Raw genomic sequence first — 16,747 nt, 5'->3', positions numbered from 1 at the left:
ATGTTCAAGTCCCCCAGTCATCCTCACAGCCTCTGTTGGATGCTCTCCAGCAGATCCTTGTCTCTCTTGAAGTGAGGAGGCCAAAATTGGACCCAGTATTCCAGCTGTAGTCTCATCAGAACAGCGTAGAGGGGGGAGGAGAAACTCCCTGTGAGGTTCTTTCTGATATAGTGCTGTGGATGTTTGTGAAAATAGAAACACAACCCATAACTACCTCAGAAATAAAATATAGACACAGCAACCAAGGAAAAGCACAGATTACATACTCATTAAAAGCCTGAGTGGAGAAAACCTGACTCAGAATGCACAATTTCATTACATGTTACTGCCAGTAATGTAAGTATCAATTCTCCAGGTGATTCGTAAAATTCATTTGAGAAAGCAAAAGAAGGATGTGAGAACATAAAGGGAAGCACATGCTAGGGTTTGAAACCCCAGACTGTCCTTTCCTTCTCTCCTCAGAACATTTCTCTGGAATTTCAGCTGATCCTTTGTTTCTGCCATTGCAAATCAGCACTTCCTATGGGTCGCCAGCAGTCCCAACCAGCCTCCTCCCCAGGACTTGGATAGGCTTGAGAAATGGGCCAGTGTCACCTGCATGAAGCTCAACAAGTCAAAGTGCAAGGTCTTGCATCTGGTTTGGGCCAAGCCCAGGCACAAATCCAAACTGGGTGCAGAGTGGGCTGACAGCAGCTCTGAAGAAAGATTGGTGGGAGTATTGCTTAATGAGAAGCTCCCCAGGAGCCAGCAGTGCCCTCATGCAGCCCAGCAGGCAGCTGTGTGCCAGGATGCAGCCAGAGGAATGTGGGCAGCAGGGCAAGAGAGGGGATTCTGCCCCTTGGCTCTGCTCTGCTGAGACCTCACCTCCAATCCTGCCTCCAGTTCTGGTGTCCCCACCGTAAAAAGGACACAGAGCTGCTGAAGTGAGTCCAGAGGAGGTCACAAAGATGTTCCAAGGGCTGGAGCAGCTCTGCTGTGATCACAGGCTGAGGGAGCTGGGGGTGTTCAGCCTGAAGAAGAGAAGACTCATGAAGGATCTTAAAGCTGCCTTCCAATACCTGAAGGGATCCTCACGGAAGGCTGCAGAGAGACTTTTGCTGAGGGTGTCTAGAGACAGGCCAAGGGGGAATGGTTTGAAGCTGAGGGAGAGTAGGGCTAGACTGGAGCAGAGGAAGATGTTCTTCAGTAGGAGGGTGCTGAGACTCTGGAATAGGCTGTCCAGGAAGGTTGTGGCTGCCTCCTGCCTGGGGGTGCTGCAGACCAGGTTGGATAAGGCCTTGAGCAGCTGAGTCTAGTCGAGAGGTGTCCCTACCTGTGGCAAGGGGGTCTGCAAGAGATGATCCTCTGAGTTCCCTTCCGACCTAAGCCATTCTGTGATTCTATGACATTTGAGATCCTATATATACTTCCACTGACTTCAAAGGAAGGAGGCTGCATTTAAATTCACCTAACCCCTTTCTAACTATCCACATTGTGAAGCTGATTAATAACAGCATTCTTTTTTTTTTTCAAGCAGCATGTTGGCCAAATGAAACCACTGCAGTTTTGGGGAGGGAAGAGAGCATGTGGGGGCTTCCACACAAAAACCTAAAGAAAACCTGTCACTTCTCCAATGAATAGCTACCATCTGCCAGCATTTTATCTGAGGCAAAGTTGATTAATGCAAAGGGAATGTTTAAGATCACATTGCTGCCTGCCTGAATGCATTTCAGGTAGTTCACTTGGGGAATTACTGGTCCTGTTTCTGAAAAGAGGGTTTATTATTGTTGTTGTTGTTGTTACTGGATTTCTCCCCCTCAAGTTTTTAAGCAGCCAGACCTAAGACTAAAAACCTTTGCTCTTAACTGGCTGCACTGTACAAGGGCTGTGAGCAGCAGAACGTTGCTGCTGGCCTCTCAGCAGCCAGGTCATTAATCTGCCCCACAAAGGAGGTCCCACCTCCTGCGCCAGCTCCAGGAAAACTTTCAGGCAGCCTCTCTCCATCATACTGAGAAGTGGATTTTAGCAGCCTAATTGTGAGCAGAGAAACCACAGCAGTGCTGCTATCCTCAATAGGAAATGATTTTGCCCTTAGACCTTAGTTAATTTTTTTACTGGATTACTTAATTATTATTTTTTTACTGGATTGATTTTTTTTTCCCTTTTACCTTGATTTACAGGGGAAAAAAAAAAACCCAAACAATAACCTTTATCTACAGTAAACACAAAAAGCTTCACAGTAAAAATCCTCTTTGTTTACAGTAAAATAACCCTTTACTTACAGCTAAAAAATAACTTTATTTACAGAAAAAAAACACACCTTTATTTCAACTAAAAACTTTATTTACCCTAAAAATACATTTGCACTAAAAAATAGCTTTATTTACACTAAAAAAAATATACATTTTCTTACTCTAAAGATACCTTTATTTAGAATAAAAAAAAACCCTAAATTTAGACTAAAAAATACCTACTTTGCACTAAAAAAGTACCTACATTTACACTAAAAAATACCTTCACTTACACTAAAAAAAAAGCCTTTAAACTAAAAAATACCTGTACTTATACTAAAAAAATACCTTTACTTACAACACAAAACCCTTTACTTATACTAAAAATATACCTTTATTTACACTAAAAAATACCTTTACTTACACCAAAAAAATACCTTTATTTACACTAAAAAATACCTGGATTTACTCTAAAAATACCTTTATTTACTCTAAAAATGCCTTTATTTACACCAAAAAAACGCTTTACATTAAAACCCCCCCATACAGTAAAAAGAACAACCAACCCCCCCAAAAGGTTACCTCTCAAATGGAAACACTTTTGTTTCGTTAAGCTTATCAAAGCATTTCTTGCCATCAGCGCTCTGCTCAAGCCCCTGCTCAGATACCTTTGGTTAGGTTCTCTCCTTACGAAGTTTGCTTGGAAAGGTAACATTTGCAAGAAGAAGTTTTCAGAGCAGGTTTTGGGTGGGATTAACCCAAACCACACAAGCCTGTTTTACACCCAAGTTCCCAAGCTGGACGCTCCCAGCATCAGATGGCCTCCAACTTTTCCCTCACCAAAACAGAATTTCACAGCCACGCTTCAGCCCGGGACATCCTCTGCTACCCGGAGCTACAGCAGCGGAGGGCATCATCTGTGCTAAGTGGTGGAGCTTCATGCTGCTCCATATGGACTTAGATTCTCTTTGCTTACACTTTAAGCTGGCTGGACAGCAGCCAGCTCTGGTCAGAAGTCACAAAGTTGTTTTAGCTCAGTACATGGCGCCTGTGTCTCGTATCTCGGTGGGGTGGATTGGTTTAGGCTCAACGTGGTGCTAGGACGGCCATCTGGCCCCCAGTGTGAAGTTAGCTCCCAACCAGCTAGTTCAAAGCGTGGGCAGGACGAACGTGGATGAGTTTGCACAAGCACGTGTGAGCTAACCTTGATGAACTCAACCCATTTGTTTGAGAGAAAAAGAAATGCAAGTAAGTTTAGCACTAATGAAATTAAAGAGGCAATGACCCTTTACTCAGCTGCAGAGCGGGAAAGAGGAGCATGGGGCGAAGCGACGTCTCCTGTTCCCTCCTCTCTGTGTGCTTTGCCTCACTAAACGAAGGAAACTTGTTATTCCTGGTTTGGACATCTCCACAGCAAGGTAAGAACATCATTATCGGTATCCATCGCTTTCTATCTAGCTATAGCAGTTAGTAAGTTCCACCCACACAGTATGTTTAATCAAAGATGAGACCTGAGGACAAGGAAATATGGGTAGAAGCTGGAACACAGAAGATTCCATCTCGACACAACAGACACTTCTGTATGGTGAGGCTGACAGAGCCCTGGAGCAGGCTGCCCAGAAAGGTTGTGGAGTCTCCTCTGGAGACTTTCCAAACCCTCCTGGGTGTGTTCCTGTGTGTCCTGCCCTGGGTGACCCTGCTCTGGCAGGGGAAATGGAGTCAACGATTTCTGGAGGTCCCTTCCAACCCCTAACATTCTGTGACCCCTGCCTTTAAGCTGTTACCCATAGCCGCCTTATTTCTTCACACCTTTAGATCACCTCATCAAAGGACAACTCACCACCCTGTTGTTTATGAGAACATTGCACTGCATCTGGCACAAAACTGCAGTTAAAACACACATCCACACACACTCCTTAACATTAAGTGGAGCAACAAAGAAGTGGTGGGAAACTTAAAAGAGCTCTGGGCAGAGAATTATTCAGCAGTTCCAAGGTGGTGAACAAGAAGACCAAAATACACTCTCTTAGAAGTCAATACCATGAATGGGATGCAAGTGTTATTCACCCAGTACAGGCTGGAGGATGATGAGATTGAGAGCAGCCCTGCAGAGAAGGACCTGGGGGTGCTGGTGGGTGAGAAGCTGGACATGAGCCAGCAATGGGCAATGGCAGCCTGGGCTGCATCAAAAGCAGCATGGCTAGAGACGGAGAGAGGAGATTCTGTCACTCTGCTCAGCTCTAGTGGTACCTCACCTGCAGGTCTGTGTCCAGCTCTGGAGCCCTCAACACAGGAAGGACCTGGACCTGATGGAGGGGGTGCAGAGAAGGACTATGAAGAAGCCCTTGGATCATCTTTACGGCCTTCTCTGGACTCACTCCAACAGCTCTTCTTATGCTGGGGACACCAGAACTGGACACAGCATTCAAGGTGGGGTCTCACAAGAGCAGAAATGAAAGCTTAAAATCTGAAAGAATCCTAAATCCAGCACTTTTAACAGATCATTAAAGCAACAGAAGCCACCACACCTACCTTATATGCACTTGGATTACACCACTACACTCTGCTGAGCACCACACTCCCCTGCTTTGGGGTTCTGCAGTGCTTTATTAATTGCAAGCAATCTTTTATTTTCTCCTTTGCAAAATGCAGGAAAAAACCAAACCCAAAAAGCAGAGAGTTTGTCTTGAAAATACAGTTGTCAAATATCAGGGGGTATATAAATGCTAACATTTACCCTAGGGGTATTTCAGGGCTAGAGTCTGTTACAAATAAAATCTTTATTCATATGAACAGCCACCTGGGGGGCAATACTGAATGGTACACAGAATATTTATAGAGAGATATTTAAAATAATCTAGCAGTGCCAGTAAAACAAACTGGAAGCTGCTCTGCATTGTGCCTCTCCATCCTGCAGGTCTAACTCTTCTTTGAGGGGGGTGAAATTACTTTCTGTGAAGGATGGTCCCTAAAATATAAAGTGCTTTTGTCCAGTGGATCCCATAAAAAATGACCCACCAGAGACACAACAACAGTATTCACTATGATCAGGTGACTGCCTGGTGGATGTGGGGAAGGCTGTGGATGTAGCCTACCTGGACCTCAGCAAGGCCTTTGACACCGTCCCCCATAGCAAACTGCTGGCCAAGCTGTCAGCCCATGGCTTGGACGGGAGCACACTGCGATAGGTTAGGAACTGGCTGGAGGGCCGAGCCCAGAGAGTGGTGGTGAATGGTGTCACATCCAGCTGGCAGCCAGTCACTAGTGGTGTGCCCCAAGGATCAGTGCTGGGCCCTGTGCTCTTTAACATCTTTATTGATGATCTGGATGAGGGCATTGAGTCTATCATCAGTAAATTTGCTGATGACACCAAGCTGGGGACAGGAGTTGATCTGCTGGAGGGTAGAGAGGCTCTGCAGAGGGACCTGGACAGGCTGGACAGATGGGCAGAGGCCAAGGGCAGGAGATTTAACACATCCAAGTGCCGGGTTCTGCACATTGGCCACAACAACCCCAGGCAGTGCTACAGGCTGGGGTCAGAGTGGCTGAGAGCAGCCAGGCAGAGAGGGACCTGGGGGTACTGGTTGATGGCAGGCTGAACATGAGCCTGCAGTGTGCCCAGGCAGCCAAGAGGGCCAATGGCATCCTGGCCTGCATCAGGAACAGTGTGGCCAGCAGGAGCAGGGAGGTCATTCTGCCCCTCTACACTGTACTGGTTAGGCCACACCTTGAGCCCTGTGTCCAGTCCTGGGCCCCTCAGTTTAGGAAGGAGGTTGACTTGCTGGAGCATGTCCAGAGAAGGACAACAAAGCTGGGGAGGGGTTTGGAGCACAGCCCTGTGAGGAGAGGCTGAGGAAGCTGGGATTGCTTAGCCTGGAGAAGAGGAGACTCAGGGGTGACCTTATCACTCTCTACAACTCCCTGAAGGGAGGTTGTAGACAGGTGGATGTTGTTCTCTTCTCCCAGGCAGCCAGCACCAGAACAAGAGGACACAGTCTCAGGCTGCACCAGGGGAGGTTTAGGCTGGAGGTTAGGAAGAAGTTCTATACAGAGAGAGTGATTGGGATTGGGCTGCCTGAGGAGGTGGTGGAGTCACCATCACTGGAGGTGTTCAGGAGGAGACTTGATGGGGTGCTTGGTGCCATGGGTTAGCTGTTTGGGTGGGTTGGACATGATGATCTTGAAGGTCGCTTCCAACCTGGTCTATTCTATTCTATTCTATTGAATACTCCTTTTTTTTAGCTATTAATTTTTGCAAGAGAATTTTCAAATTTGTGGCATTTCCTTGAATTAAGAAGGCAAAAGGTTTCAAAAAGCCTTTTTCCTTTGTTTTAGGTACTTTCTAGAATTACTGAAGAGTTGCAATGTGCTGTGGAACACAAGAGACAAAATCAAACATCTTACAGGCAGGGCTGGAATATCTCTGCTGTGAGGACAGGCTGAGGGAGCTGGGCTTGTTCAGCCTGGAGAAAAGACTCCAGGGGGACCTCAGAGCTGCCTTCCAATAGCTGAAGGGATCCCACAGGAAGGCTGCAGAGGGACTTTTCATGCAGGTGTCTAGAGACAGGACAAGGGGGAATGGTTTGAAACTGAGAAAGAATAGGGCTAGAGTGAAGTACTTCACTTCACTATGAGGCTGATGAGACTCTGGAATAGGCTGCCCAGGGAGGCTGTGGATGCCTCCTCCATGGGACTATTACAGGCCAGGCTGGATGAGGCCTTGAGCAGCTGAGTCTAGTTGAGAGGCGGCCCTGCCTGTGGTGGGGAGGTTGGAGGAGATGATCTCTGAGGTCCCTTCCAACCTAAGCCATTCTATGACTCCAAGGTTTATTAAGGAGTTCAAGCTGTCTGAAGCAAGCAGGGAGACAAAGCAAGCAGGAAACACACCAGCTCTGCAGACTGCCAGCAGCCTGAGGAGATCAAGTCTCTGTTCTGGACTGTCCTAATTCATGGAATGAAGATGACAATATTCCACCAACTACTAACAATTGCTGTACAACATGCCTACAGAAAGCAGACAACAGTTCTGCCTGTTGTCAGCCCACTTCAAATGCTGTGATTTGGAAATCACCACCATGAGGATGAAACTCCTTCCAACTCCAAGTCAGGCAATGTTCAGACAGACACCTTCTCTCCACAGAGGGAAATACCGTGAGAGTCTGCAACTAGAAAAGCTCTTAAAAACACTCAGTACTCTGGCTGCTCTACATCAATATTTCAGAGCATTTCAAGTGTAGAAGCCAACTAAGCCACCTTTAAAAACTTTCCCTATGGCCTTCCAAGTTGGAGGGACTCACCACATGCCTGATCTACCTCATTCATCACAGCTTCTTGTCCTCCTTTCATGAGGTGAATGAAGGCATGAACTGGTTCAACAACTGCACAATGAAGCCACAGAACCAGAAAAGCAACAGGTTTCTAGAGAAATGCAGCACAGCCTTTGTGCTGATGAGCCTGCAGTGCTGCAGATAAAATATTAAGTGGTCAATACCTCCCACAACAGCTGCACGTGTTCCCCTTGAAGATTGAGGACATCTCAGCTGCATAAGGTCTCTTCTCCAGGCTGAACATCCCCAGCTCCCTCAGCCTGTCCTCATAGCAGAGCTGCTCCAGGCCTTGGATCATCTTTGTGGCCTCCTCTGGGCTCACTCCAGCAGATCTGTGTCCTTCTTATGATGGGGATACCAGCACTGGAGGCAGTTATTCGAGGTGCAGAATCCCCTCTCTTGCCCTGTAGGCCACACTCAGCTGCCAGCACACAGCTGGCCTTCTGAACTGCATGAGGACACTGCTGGCTCCTGGGGAGCTTCCCATCAACCAACACCCCCAAAACTCTTTCCTTCAGAGCTGCTCTCAACCCACTCTGCACCCAGCCTGGATTTGTAACCTTTCTCCATTGTTAGAGGAACAAACAGAAACAAAGGGATTCAGGAAATGCCACATGTATGAAAATCACTTGTCAGAGAAAGTCTTTAGTCTCCAAATCCTGTCAATATTATAAATAATGCAAATTTGGTATTTCCCATGACCTCCAGGAGGAGGTGGAAATATTTCTATGTGGAGTTCACAACACACACTCCTGTTGGATTGCAGTGAGCATTCTCCCTCAAACTGCTGCCTGTGAAGCAGATCTTTAGTGGTTACTAGCAAGCTAGAAGAATCAATGTTCATTTTAATCAATGCTTTTTTCCTAACAGGAACCTCATTAGGTTGTCATCTCAAGCACTCAGACTTTCAGTCTAATCAAATACTTGAAATGTTGCACTACAAAACAAACGCTTAAAAGGTGCAAGCAAAGTAAAAGGTACTTAAATCAGTTCTCCCCCCACCAGCCACACTCCTCCTGTGTGGCCTGCCCCAGGTGATCCTGCTTTGGCAAGGGGGCTTGGCCTCAATGATCTGGTGAAAGGACTGGAGGAGCTGAAGGAGCTGGGGTTGTTCAGCCTGGAGAGAGAAGACTCAGGGGCAACCTTATCCCACCCCCACCTGAAGGGAAGTTGTAGTAGGTGGGGGTCAGGCTCTTCTCCCAGGCAGCAGTGACAAGATGAGAGGCCATGACCTGAAGCTGTGCCAGGGGAGGTTTAGTTTGGATGTTAGAAAGCACTTCCTTGTGGAAAAGGGAATTAGACACTGGAAATGACTTCCCAGGGAGGTGGAGTCACTGTCCCTGGAGGTATTTAAGGCAAGACTGGATGTGGCACTTAGTGACATGGTCTGGTCAATATGGAGGTGTTAGGCCACAGGCTGGACCTGATGAGCTCAGGTCTATTCCAGCCTCAATAATTCTGCAGTCTCTGGAGGTCCCTTCCAGCCCCTAACATTCTGTGAGTCTGTGATCAGCCCTGGCTCCTCAAATGCTGTCCTGCAGGTACATTCTCTGTTTTAAACATCACATCTTTGTCAACTTAGACTACTTGATTCTGTCTGATCAAACCCTAAGAGCAACAGCAACAAACAAGCTTTCCTCTCTTTAAGATGCTCTATTGGCTAGATGAGATGTATTTGCTGTCAGCAAAGGTTATATTTGCACATAAGTCTATGACAGATTGCAAGTTTATTAACTTCAAGGGAGTTTTCAAGCTGCTGGGTTGAGGATTTTTTGTTGGGTTGTTAGGGTTTTTTGTAGAGTTTTGGGTTGTGGTATTTTTTTTTCATGTCAGCATTCCCTCCCCCCCTCCTCCAAGATGTGGGTTACTTGACAAATTGGAGTTAAGTTATCTTAGGTCAGTGTAACTGTAAGTTAAACTAATGAAGTGTATGTCTATGAGTGATGTCTGATTAGTTTAATACAGTTAGTGCTGGACAGCTTGGGCTGCTGACCTTGAAGGAACACAGATAACATTGCCATGCGTTGGAGGATGTGGTTGTGATACAAGACAAATTTACATAACAGTTTGTCATCTACACTCCTCCAAAACAAAATTGTTGCAAAAGGAAAGCAATAGGAAACCAAAGCTAAATGCCTCACAGTAGACACACCAGGGAAAATTAATTATAACATTTGGCTTGGGATGGTAGCTTATTTTAAATGCAAGCCAGAAGCAGGCACAGAAAAGGTGTACATTTATATAGCATGCTTTCCAAAAAAGGATTAGACATTGTTTGGGGTAACACTGTTCCAATACAGCCTTCTGTAGCACAAGATCTTCTCTTGCTGAATCACAGTCCTTCCCCAGCTGACTGCATCTACTCGCTCTGGTAACGAACACCAGACTTGGTTCTGAGCTGTATCCAGAGAGCACATCATTTAGGTGTGCTCAGTGTCCTGCTGAGGTTCATCCTGTAGCTGAAAAGCAGCTAAAACATCCCCTTGCACTAACAGTCTCTCTCCAGGAAGGTACAAAATCAGCTGAGTGCTCATTTTCTACCCATGCCACGTTGCTGAGCTGCATGCCCCGAGCAGAGCAGGCACCTCACATCACTGCTCAAGTTAATCATCTTACCACATCTCAACTGATCAGGTAGGCCAGGCAACATCACTGGGTTTAAAGACAGCTTGGTTCTGGAGTGACTGATTCTCACTGCATGATAGCTATCTGTTGACCTAAACAGTCTGCTTTTATCAGTCCAGGTTCTAGCTGATAGAAGTTTGCCACTTACATAAATGCATAATTGACATCCACAGTTGCTGGCACATGACAGAACTGGACCATTATTAAGATAAAGCTTCTTCCTTAATCCTCAGGTCAGTCTGAGCAGCACTCTCAGATAAATCAGACTTGCTAATAGATACAGCAGAGGGTAAGTGAGGAAGCTTGCAGTGTTCACATCTGTGCCATCTCTCAACCTAATCTGTGAGGCACAGTTTAAACCTTTCAGTATTACTCAATGCATTTGATAATCTCAGAACAAGAGGTACATCTGCATTTACATACAAACAGGAATCCATATGCTTGCGCTCTTAGAGACTCAAGGACTAGCAGTGCAAGACAGAATAGCCTAGGAAACCCTAAAACACAGAAATCATTTCCCAGTTACACCCCAAGAAGTTAAAGAAAGCCTGAAAGCTTGCCCTGTCCATTGCAAGTCTCCATTCGCTTGCAAATACACCCTTGGCACGCACATACCCAAAAATAACAGCTCCAGACACCTTCTTGGAGGCCTCTCTGTAATGTGAGCTGAGAAATCCCTCACTTCCCAGGTTACCTGTAATTGGTGCTTGCTGGCACTGTTTGCATGAAATAAAGAGCAGCAGTCCGTGCTTTCCAGTGCCACTTCTTGGCAGGCAGCGTGCAGAGGACACAGTCATCTCGTAGCTCTTCTTGGAGAAGATCCATCAGCTGTTTGTGGGAGCCACCATAAAAGGCTTCAATGAGAAGCACACTCATTTTTTTTTCCCCCAAGCACTTCAGAACTGAACAGATTCTGAAAATGAGGACAGAGAAATATTTCACTTTAGAAATAAATTTATTTATTGTAAAGAAAATCATATTGGACAAAAGCAGAAAGATACTGCCAGGCCTCCAGAGCCTCCATTTCTCATGTGAAATTAATTCTTCCTGTTATACAGAATCATTGAATCGGCAGGATTGGAAGGGACATCAAGAATTATATAGTTCCAACCCCCCTGCCATGGGCAGGGACACCCCACACTGGAGCAGCTTGCTCACAGCCACATCCAGCCTGGCTGCAAACACCCCCAGGCAGGAGGCTTCCACCACCTCCCTGGGCAACCTGTGCCAGTGTCCCACTACCCTCATGGTGAAGAACTTCTTCCTAACATCCAATCTGAATCTACCCATTTCTAGTTTTGTTCCATTCCCCCCAGTCCTATCACTCCCTGACACCCTCAAAAGTCCCTTCCCAGCTTTCTTGTAGCCCCCTTCAGATACTGGAAGGCCACAATTAGTTATCCTCAGAGCTTTCTCTTCCCAGACTGAACAGCCCCAACTCCTTCACTCTGTCCTCACAGGAGAGGTGCTCCAGCCCTCTGATCACAGAATCATGGAATCAACAAGGTTCCCTCTCTGGACAGAAAAGGCTACTTAGCTACCATAATAACAAAAATTATCACACCTCTTAATTTCAGCCATTAAAAGCTACCATTTGTAGTTGTTAAGGTAATCAAAACGGGCAGAACCCCCACCAGATATTAAAAGCTGGTTTGCTTCATATGCTCTTATTCTCCTGTAGGTTAGGAAGTGGTTTATTTATTTTTACATAGGTTTTCCCCTTTTTCCTGGTGATAAACTAAAGAACAATCCAAACACATTCAAACCCCAAAAGCTGCTAACAACAGTAATTTGGGTGACTTAAAGCCAGAGAGGAGCCTGGGGAGATGCAGTCTAAGGATCCCCTCAGGACTCTCCTGAATGCCTAGGAGATCACCACCCTTCAACACACTTGGAGCCTGCAAGTGATTTAAACCATGTTCTATCTGTACTCCAAAATATCTGGAAAAGCACAGCAGGCTTGAGGTAGCTCTCAGATGAGAAGCCCCCAAGCTGCTCACAAACAGGATGCAAAACACACTGCCCAGAGTGAAGGGAAAGATGAAAACCCTTTGACTATTGCTCATCTCCTTCGTGAGTCACAGACCTGGGGTACTCAAAAGCTGCTTTTCAGATGCTTTGAGCACAGCAATCACATGCAAAAGCTGAAAACAAAATGAAAACAAAACCCTGACAGGTACCCACCATCCATGACCGCCCCTCTGATGGCTTCTTTCTCAACATATCCTAAAAGTGAAGAATTTTCCATTAGATTTATTTGCTCAGGCTTCATGTTTGATGCTGTCTACTGCACATCCATTTCCTGACCTGCAATTTCTAGTGGTTTCAGACTCTAATCCTTATCTTCTCAAAGCCAATGCTGACAAGAAGTGAGAATTCAACACAGAACTACATATTCTCCACAAAACCTCAACCATCATCTCAACCTGGAAATCTAGCTAAAGAGAAAAAATTAGGTACTCTGTAATCAGAGGGTAGAAAGCAAGCAAAACCAAAAGCAACTTACAAGGGCACTGTAGCAACCAAAAGATCAACTAGCCAGCAACAGAAATTCAAACACTGAATGAATTTAATTGGGAGACAGAAATGTAAGAAACACTTAGGGAGTTTTGATTCATCAGCCCCTCTGCCCTCCTCTCGTGAGACTGCAGCACTGCATCCAGTTCAGGACATGGAGCTGCTGGAGCAGGTCCAGAGGAGGACACAAAGATGACCCAAGGGCTGGAGAACCTTTCCTATGGAGACAGGCTGGGACAGTTGGGGCTGTTTAGTCTAGAGAAGAAAGGCTCTGGGGAGACCTTAGAGTGGCCTTTCAGGGCTTGCAGTGATAGGATGAGAGGCAATGGATTGAAGGTTGAGGAGGGCAGATTTAGACTAGAGATCAGGAAGGAATTCTTTAGAGTGAGACACTGGAAGAGGCTGCCTAGGGAGATTGTGGATGCCTCCTCCCTGGAGGTGTCCAAGGCCAGGTTGGATGAGGCCTTGAGCAACCTGGGCTAGTGGGAGGTGTACTTGCCCAGGGCAGAGTTAGAGAGAGTTAGAACAGGATCATCTTGAAGGCTTCTTCCAACCCAAACCATTCTATGAATGCTGAAATGGCAGTATAGATCTCCTGGGTCATTACAGATCACACAGCTAGGCAAAAATTATTCTGTGCTCTGACTTCCTTGCCATAAGCCAGCCTGGATCCAGGTTATAATCTGCTCTATTATTCCCATTCTCCTTCAAATAAATTACTTTCTCTTGGACAAATGTTTCTTTCGAAAGAAAAATGACTGCCTTCTGGAAACAAAGGTTTCCCTCCATGTTGGAATCACAGAAACATTCAGGTTAGAAAAGACCTTCAGGATTACCAAATCCAACCCAGAACCCTACTCTACGAGGTTCACCCCTAAACCATAGCCCCAAGCACCATATCCAAACCACCTTTAAAGGCATGCAGGGATGGTGACTCTACCACCTCCCTGGACAGCCTATCCCAATGCCTGACCACTCTTGCCCCGAAAAACTTTTCTCTAATGTCCAGTCCAGACCCACCCAGACACAGCTTGAGGCCTTTCCCTCTGTAAGAAGAGACCAGCAGCAGCCTCTCCACAATGTCCTTTCAGGTAGCTGTAGGGAGCTGAGGTCTCCCCTCAGCCTCCTCTTTTCCAAACTGAACAGCCCCAAAGAGAGCTTGCTTCTTTTCAGGTAGCAAAGCAGACTCTGATCTCTTTCCCACTGACCTGATTTCAAACAATCACACTTCTGAGATCCCTGACATTGTCTGAATTTACAATGATGTAACTGAAATCAAACTCTCTCCTCCAAAGCCCTTTTGGAGGCTGCAGGGTAACAACTGCTGCAAAGATACAAGCTGTAGTTTAGAACCTGCACTATTCACCTAGTGAGCCATTTGTAATTGATCATGCCACCCTTGGCATCAAGTGGTGCTGAAAATCCAACTGGAAGGGAAATGTTTTGCAAATTCAAGCTCTAAAAAGAGGGTACATGAAAAGTTGGGCAGTCCCACTGAGTCACCTACAAATCATTAACAGCATCAGTAATAAAGGGATTAGCTCATGAAGTACCTGATCAAACTGCACTTCATCAGACTAGTTCTGAAACTGGGTTTATCACCAGGTTCAGTTGAATCCACAGCACGCTCCTTGGGTTTATTTTGCACCACTTTTCACTGCTACTGCCTTGTGGGGACAGAGAATGACTGTACAGGCTGATGGCAGGAGACTTTCAGTTCTCAGGTTGTCTTTGTGCTTAAAGATCCTGACATTTAGCTTCTTCTGCAGTTACCCTACCTCCAGGTCTATGTAGTGAAAAAGTGTCATGCAAACAGTACACAACCATTGCCATGCAACAAACTCCCTTTGGCTGCTTACCCCGGGAAGCTGGGCTGAAACCGTGGAGAGGGTGTTAGATGGCTCCTGCTCTACTCTTCTCCACAATAACATTCATAGACCCCACAGCCATCAGCAGCACACCAGGGTGAAGTTCAGCAGTGACACATTATTCAGAGACAATCTGAAGCTCAAAGGCTTTCTTACCTCTCACTGCCCCAAAGACGCTTAGGTGCTGCTCACTAAAACTCTCACTAACAGCTGTAAGATTCTGCTGGTCTATGATCCTTGCATATTGGAAACAATGTGCATCAAATTCAGTACAGACAAAATGCTCCCTAAGGAGCAGCATATGGCATGCTTTGATCTTCACAGAATCATAGAATGGCTCAGGTTGGAAAGGACCTTAGAGGTCATCTGGCCCAACCTCCCCACCATGCCCAGGGATGCCTCTCACCTGGAATCGGCTGCTTGAGGCCTCATCCAACTTGCCCTTCAACACCCCCAGGCAGGAGGCAGCCACAGCCTCCCGGGGCAGCCTGTGCCAGAGTCTCACCATCCTCAGACTAAATAACTTCTTCCTCAGCTCCAGTCTAACCCTCTGCCTCAGCTCCAAACCATTCCCCCTTGTCCTGTCTCTAAGCTTCCTTATGAAAAGTCCCTCTGCAGCCTTCCCGTAGGCTCCCTCCAGGTACTGGGAGGCAGCTCTAAGGTCCCCCCAGAGTCCTCTCCAGGCTGAACACCCCCAGCTCCCTCAGCCTCTCCTCATAGCAGAGGTGTTGCAGCCAGGGCTTGTGGCCCTACCTTCTGGTCTTTATTGCTTGGTTTGGGGCATTTCTTTGCTGTCTTTTGTGGGGGTTGTGTTTGGGGTTTTTCCCCCCTCCACAAAATATTCCCTAAATATGAAACTACTACCAAATAATGGCAACAAAATATATGTCACATCAGCTTCAGGGGCTGACTTAGCTGGAGCAATGAAAAAGTCAATAAATCTTCTAGGTTTAAAAAGATACCCTGATAAAGCAAAGGAAATTATATTTTGTATATACATAACTAGTAATTTCTTGTATTTAAAGAGGCACAAAGGAGGTAGGACACAGTCATTTTACCTCGTATTTCACCCAGATGACTTCCAGTTTTGTTCACATAGGAAAATAACATCTATTATTTTTGCTTTATTTCCCCTGACCTAGCCAAGTGAAGGTAAATATGTACCATAGACTCCCTCTGAGGTCTCCAAAAGACACAGCTGATAAATGGCCTGAGAACATTCACCCTATCTGATGAAATGCAATCCTCAATTAAATATAAATCACTCCAGGTATTCTTTTCCCCATTTCAAAGAAAACAACAAATATTAGAAAAACAGAGCTGCTTCCCCTTTCTCATTACAGTGCTTCCTCTCTGGAGCCAGCGATCCTGGGTGTTCCTCCAGCAGCTCAAGCCCAGCCGCAGGGCTCCGGCACCCCGGGCTCTGGAACGGGTTCCTCTGCCCAGCCTGTGTGCAGCAGCACATCCTCCTGCTCAGACATTCATAAGAAACTAGCTGAAAGAAAATAAACTTTAAAAACAAATCCTCCTAAGTGGTAAGAGTGTCAAAACCACCCTGGCTAATGCAGGGGCATTACTCATGTAACAGCACCAGGCTCGTACCAGCAGGACCAGGGCAGTGATTGTCCCACTGGGGATGCTGCACCATGAATACTGGGGCTCAGTTTTGGACCCCCCTCACTACCAGAAGGGACATTTTGGTGCTAGAACACATCCACAAAAGCACAATGAGGCTGGTGGAAGGTCTAAAGCACAACCACTACAGGGAGTGGCTGAAGGAGCTGGGGATCTTTAGCCTGAAGAAGGTTTGGAGACCTGCTTGCTCTTTACAACTCCCTGAAAGGAGGCTGGAGTGAGCTGGGGATCTGTCTCTTCTCTCAGGTAACACAAATTAGGACAAAAAGAAATGGCCTCAAGCTCTGCAAGGGGACATTTAGGCTAAACACTAGGAAAAGTGTCTTCCTTGAAAAGGTTATCAAGCCTGGAAGAGGATGCCCAGGAAGGTCACAGTGTCAGCACCTCTGGAGAAATTAAAAGAGTGTAGAGGTGGTGCTGAGGGACATGGTGTGGTGGCAACCTGGCAGTGCTAGGTTCAGGGTTGAACTTAACAAGGTCTCTCCCAACCAAAAAACCTCTGTGCTTCTATATTGAAGGACCAAGAAGGTAGGTGCTGTCTCAAAGCCACCTCACAGTGACATTC

At 46.2% G+C, this 16,747-nt stretch overlaps 1 protein-coding gene across 7 annotated transcripts in view; it reads right to left on the bottom strand.

Annotated features, from left to right (window-relative positions):
• GTDC1 (glycosyltransferase like domain containing 1) overlaps positions 1–16,747 on the bottom strand; it is a 228,600-nt gene that overhangs the window by 151,140 nt on the left and 60,713 nt on the right. For 5 of the 7 annotated variants that reach the window (XM_068158703.1, XM_068158699.1, XM_068158697.1 and 2 more), the window contains one exon: positions 10,857–11,075. The exons of 1 other annotated variant lie outside the window; for it this stretch is intronic. In XM_068158703.1, the coding sequence (XP_068014804.1) occupies positions 10,857–11,038 (182 nt within the window). In that variant the 5' untranslated portion in view covers positions 11,039–11,075. Of the gene's footprint in view, positions 1–10,856; positions 11,076–12,346; positions 12,510–16,747 lie in introns of those variants that run through there. One more of the 7 variants, XM_068158698.1, reaches the window with a different exon arrangement.

This window comes from Melanerpes formicivorus, unplaced genomic scaffold (assembly GCF_026170545.1).
Source record: "Melanerpes formicivorus ecotype bairdi unplaced genomic scaffold, bMelFor1.0.p_v2 SCAF_41, whole genome shotgun sequence".
NCBI lineage: Eukaryota > Metazoa > Chordata > Aves > Piciformes > Picidae > Melanerpes > Melanerpes formicivorus.
The sequence above is the reverse complement of the archived record's forward strand: the minus strand, read 5'-3'. Positions and strand labels throughout refer to the sequence as shown.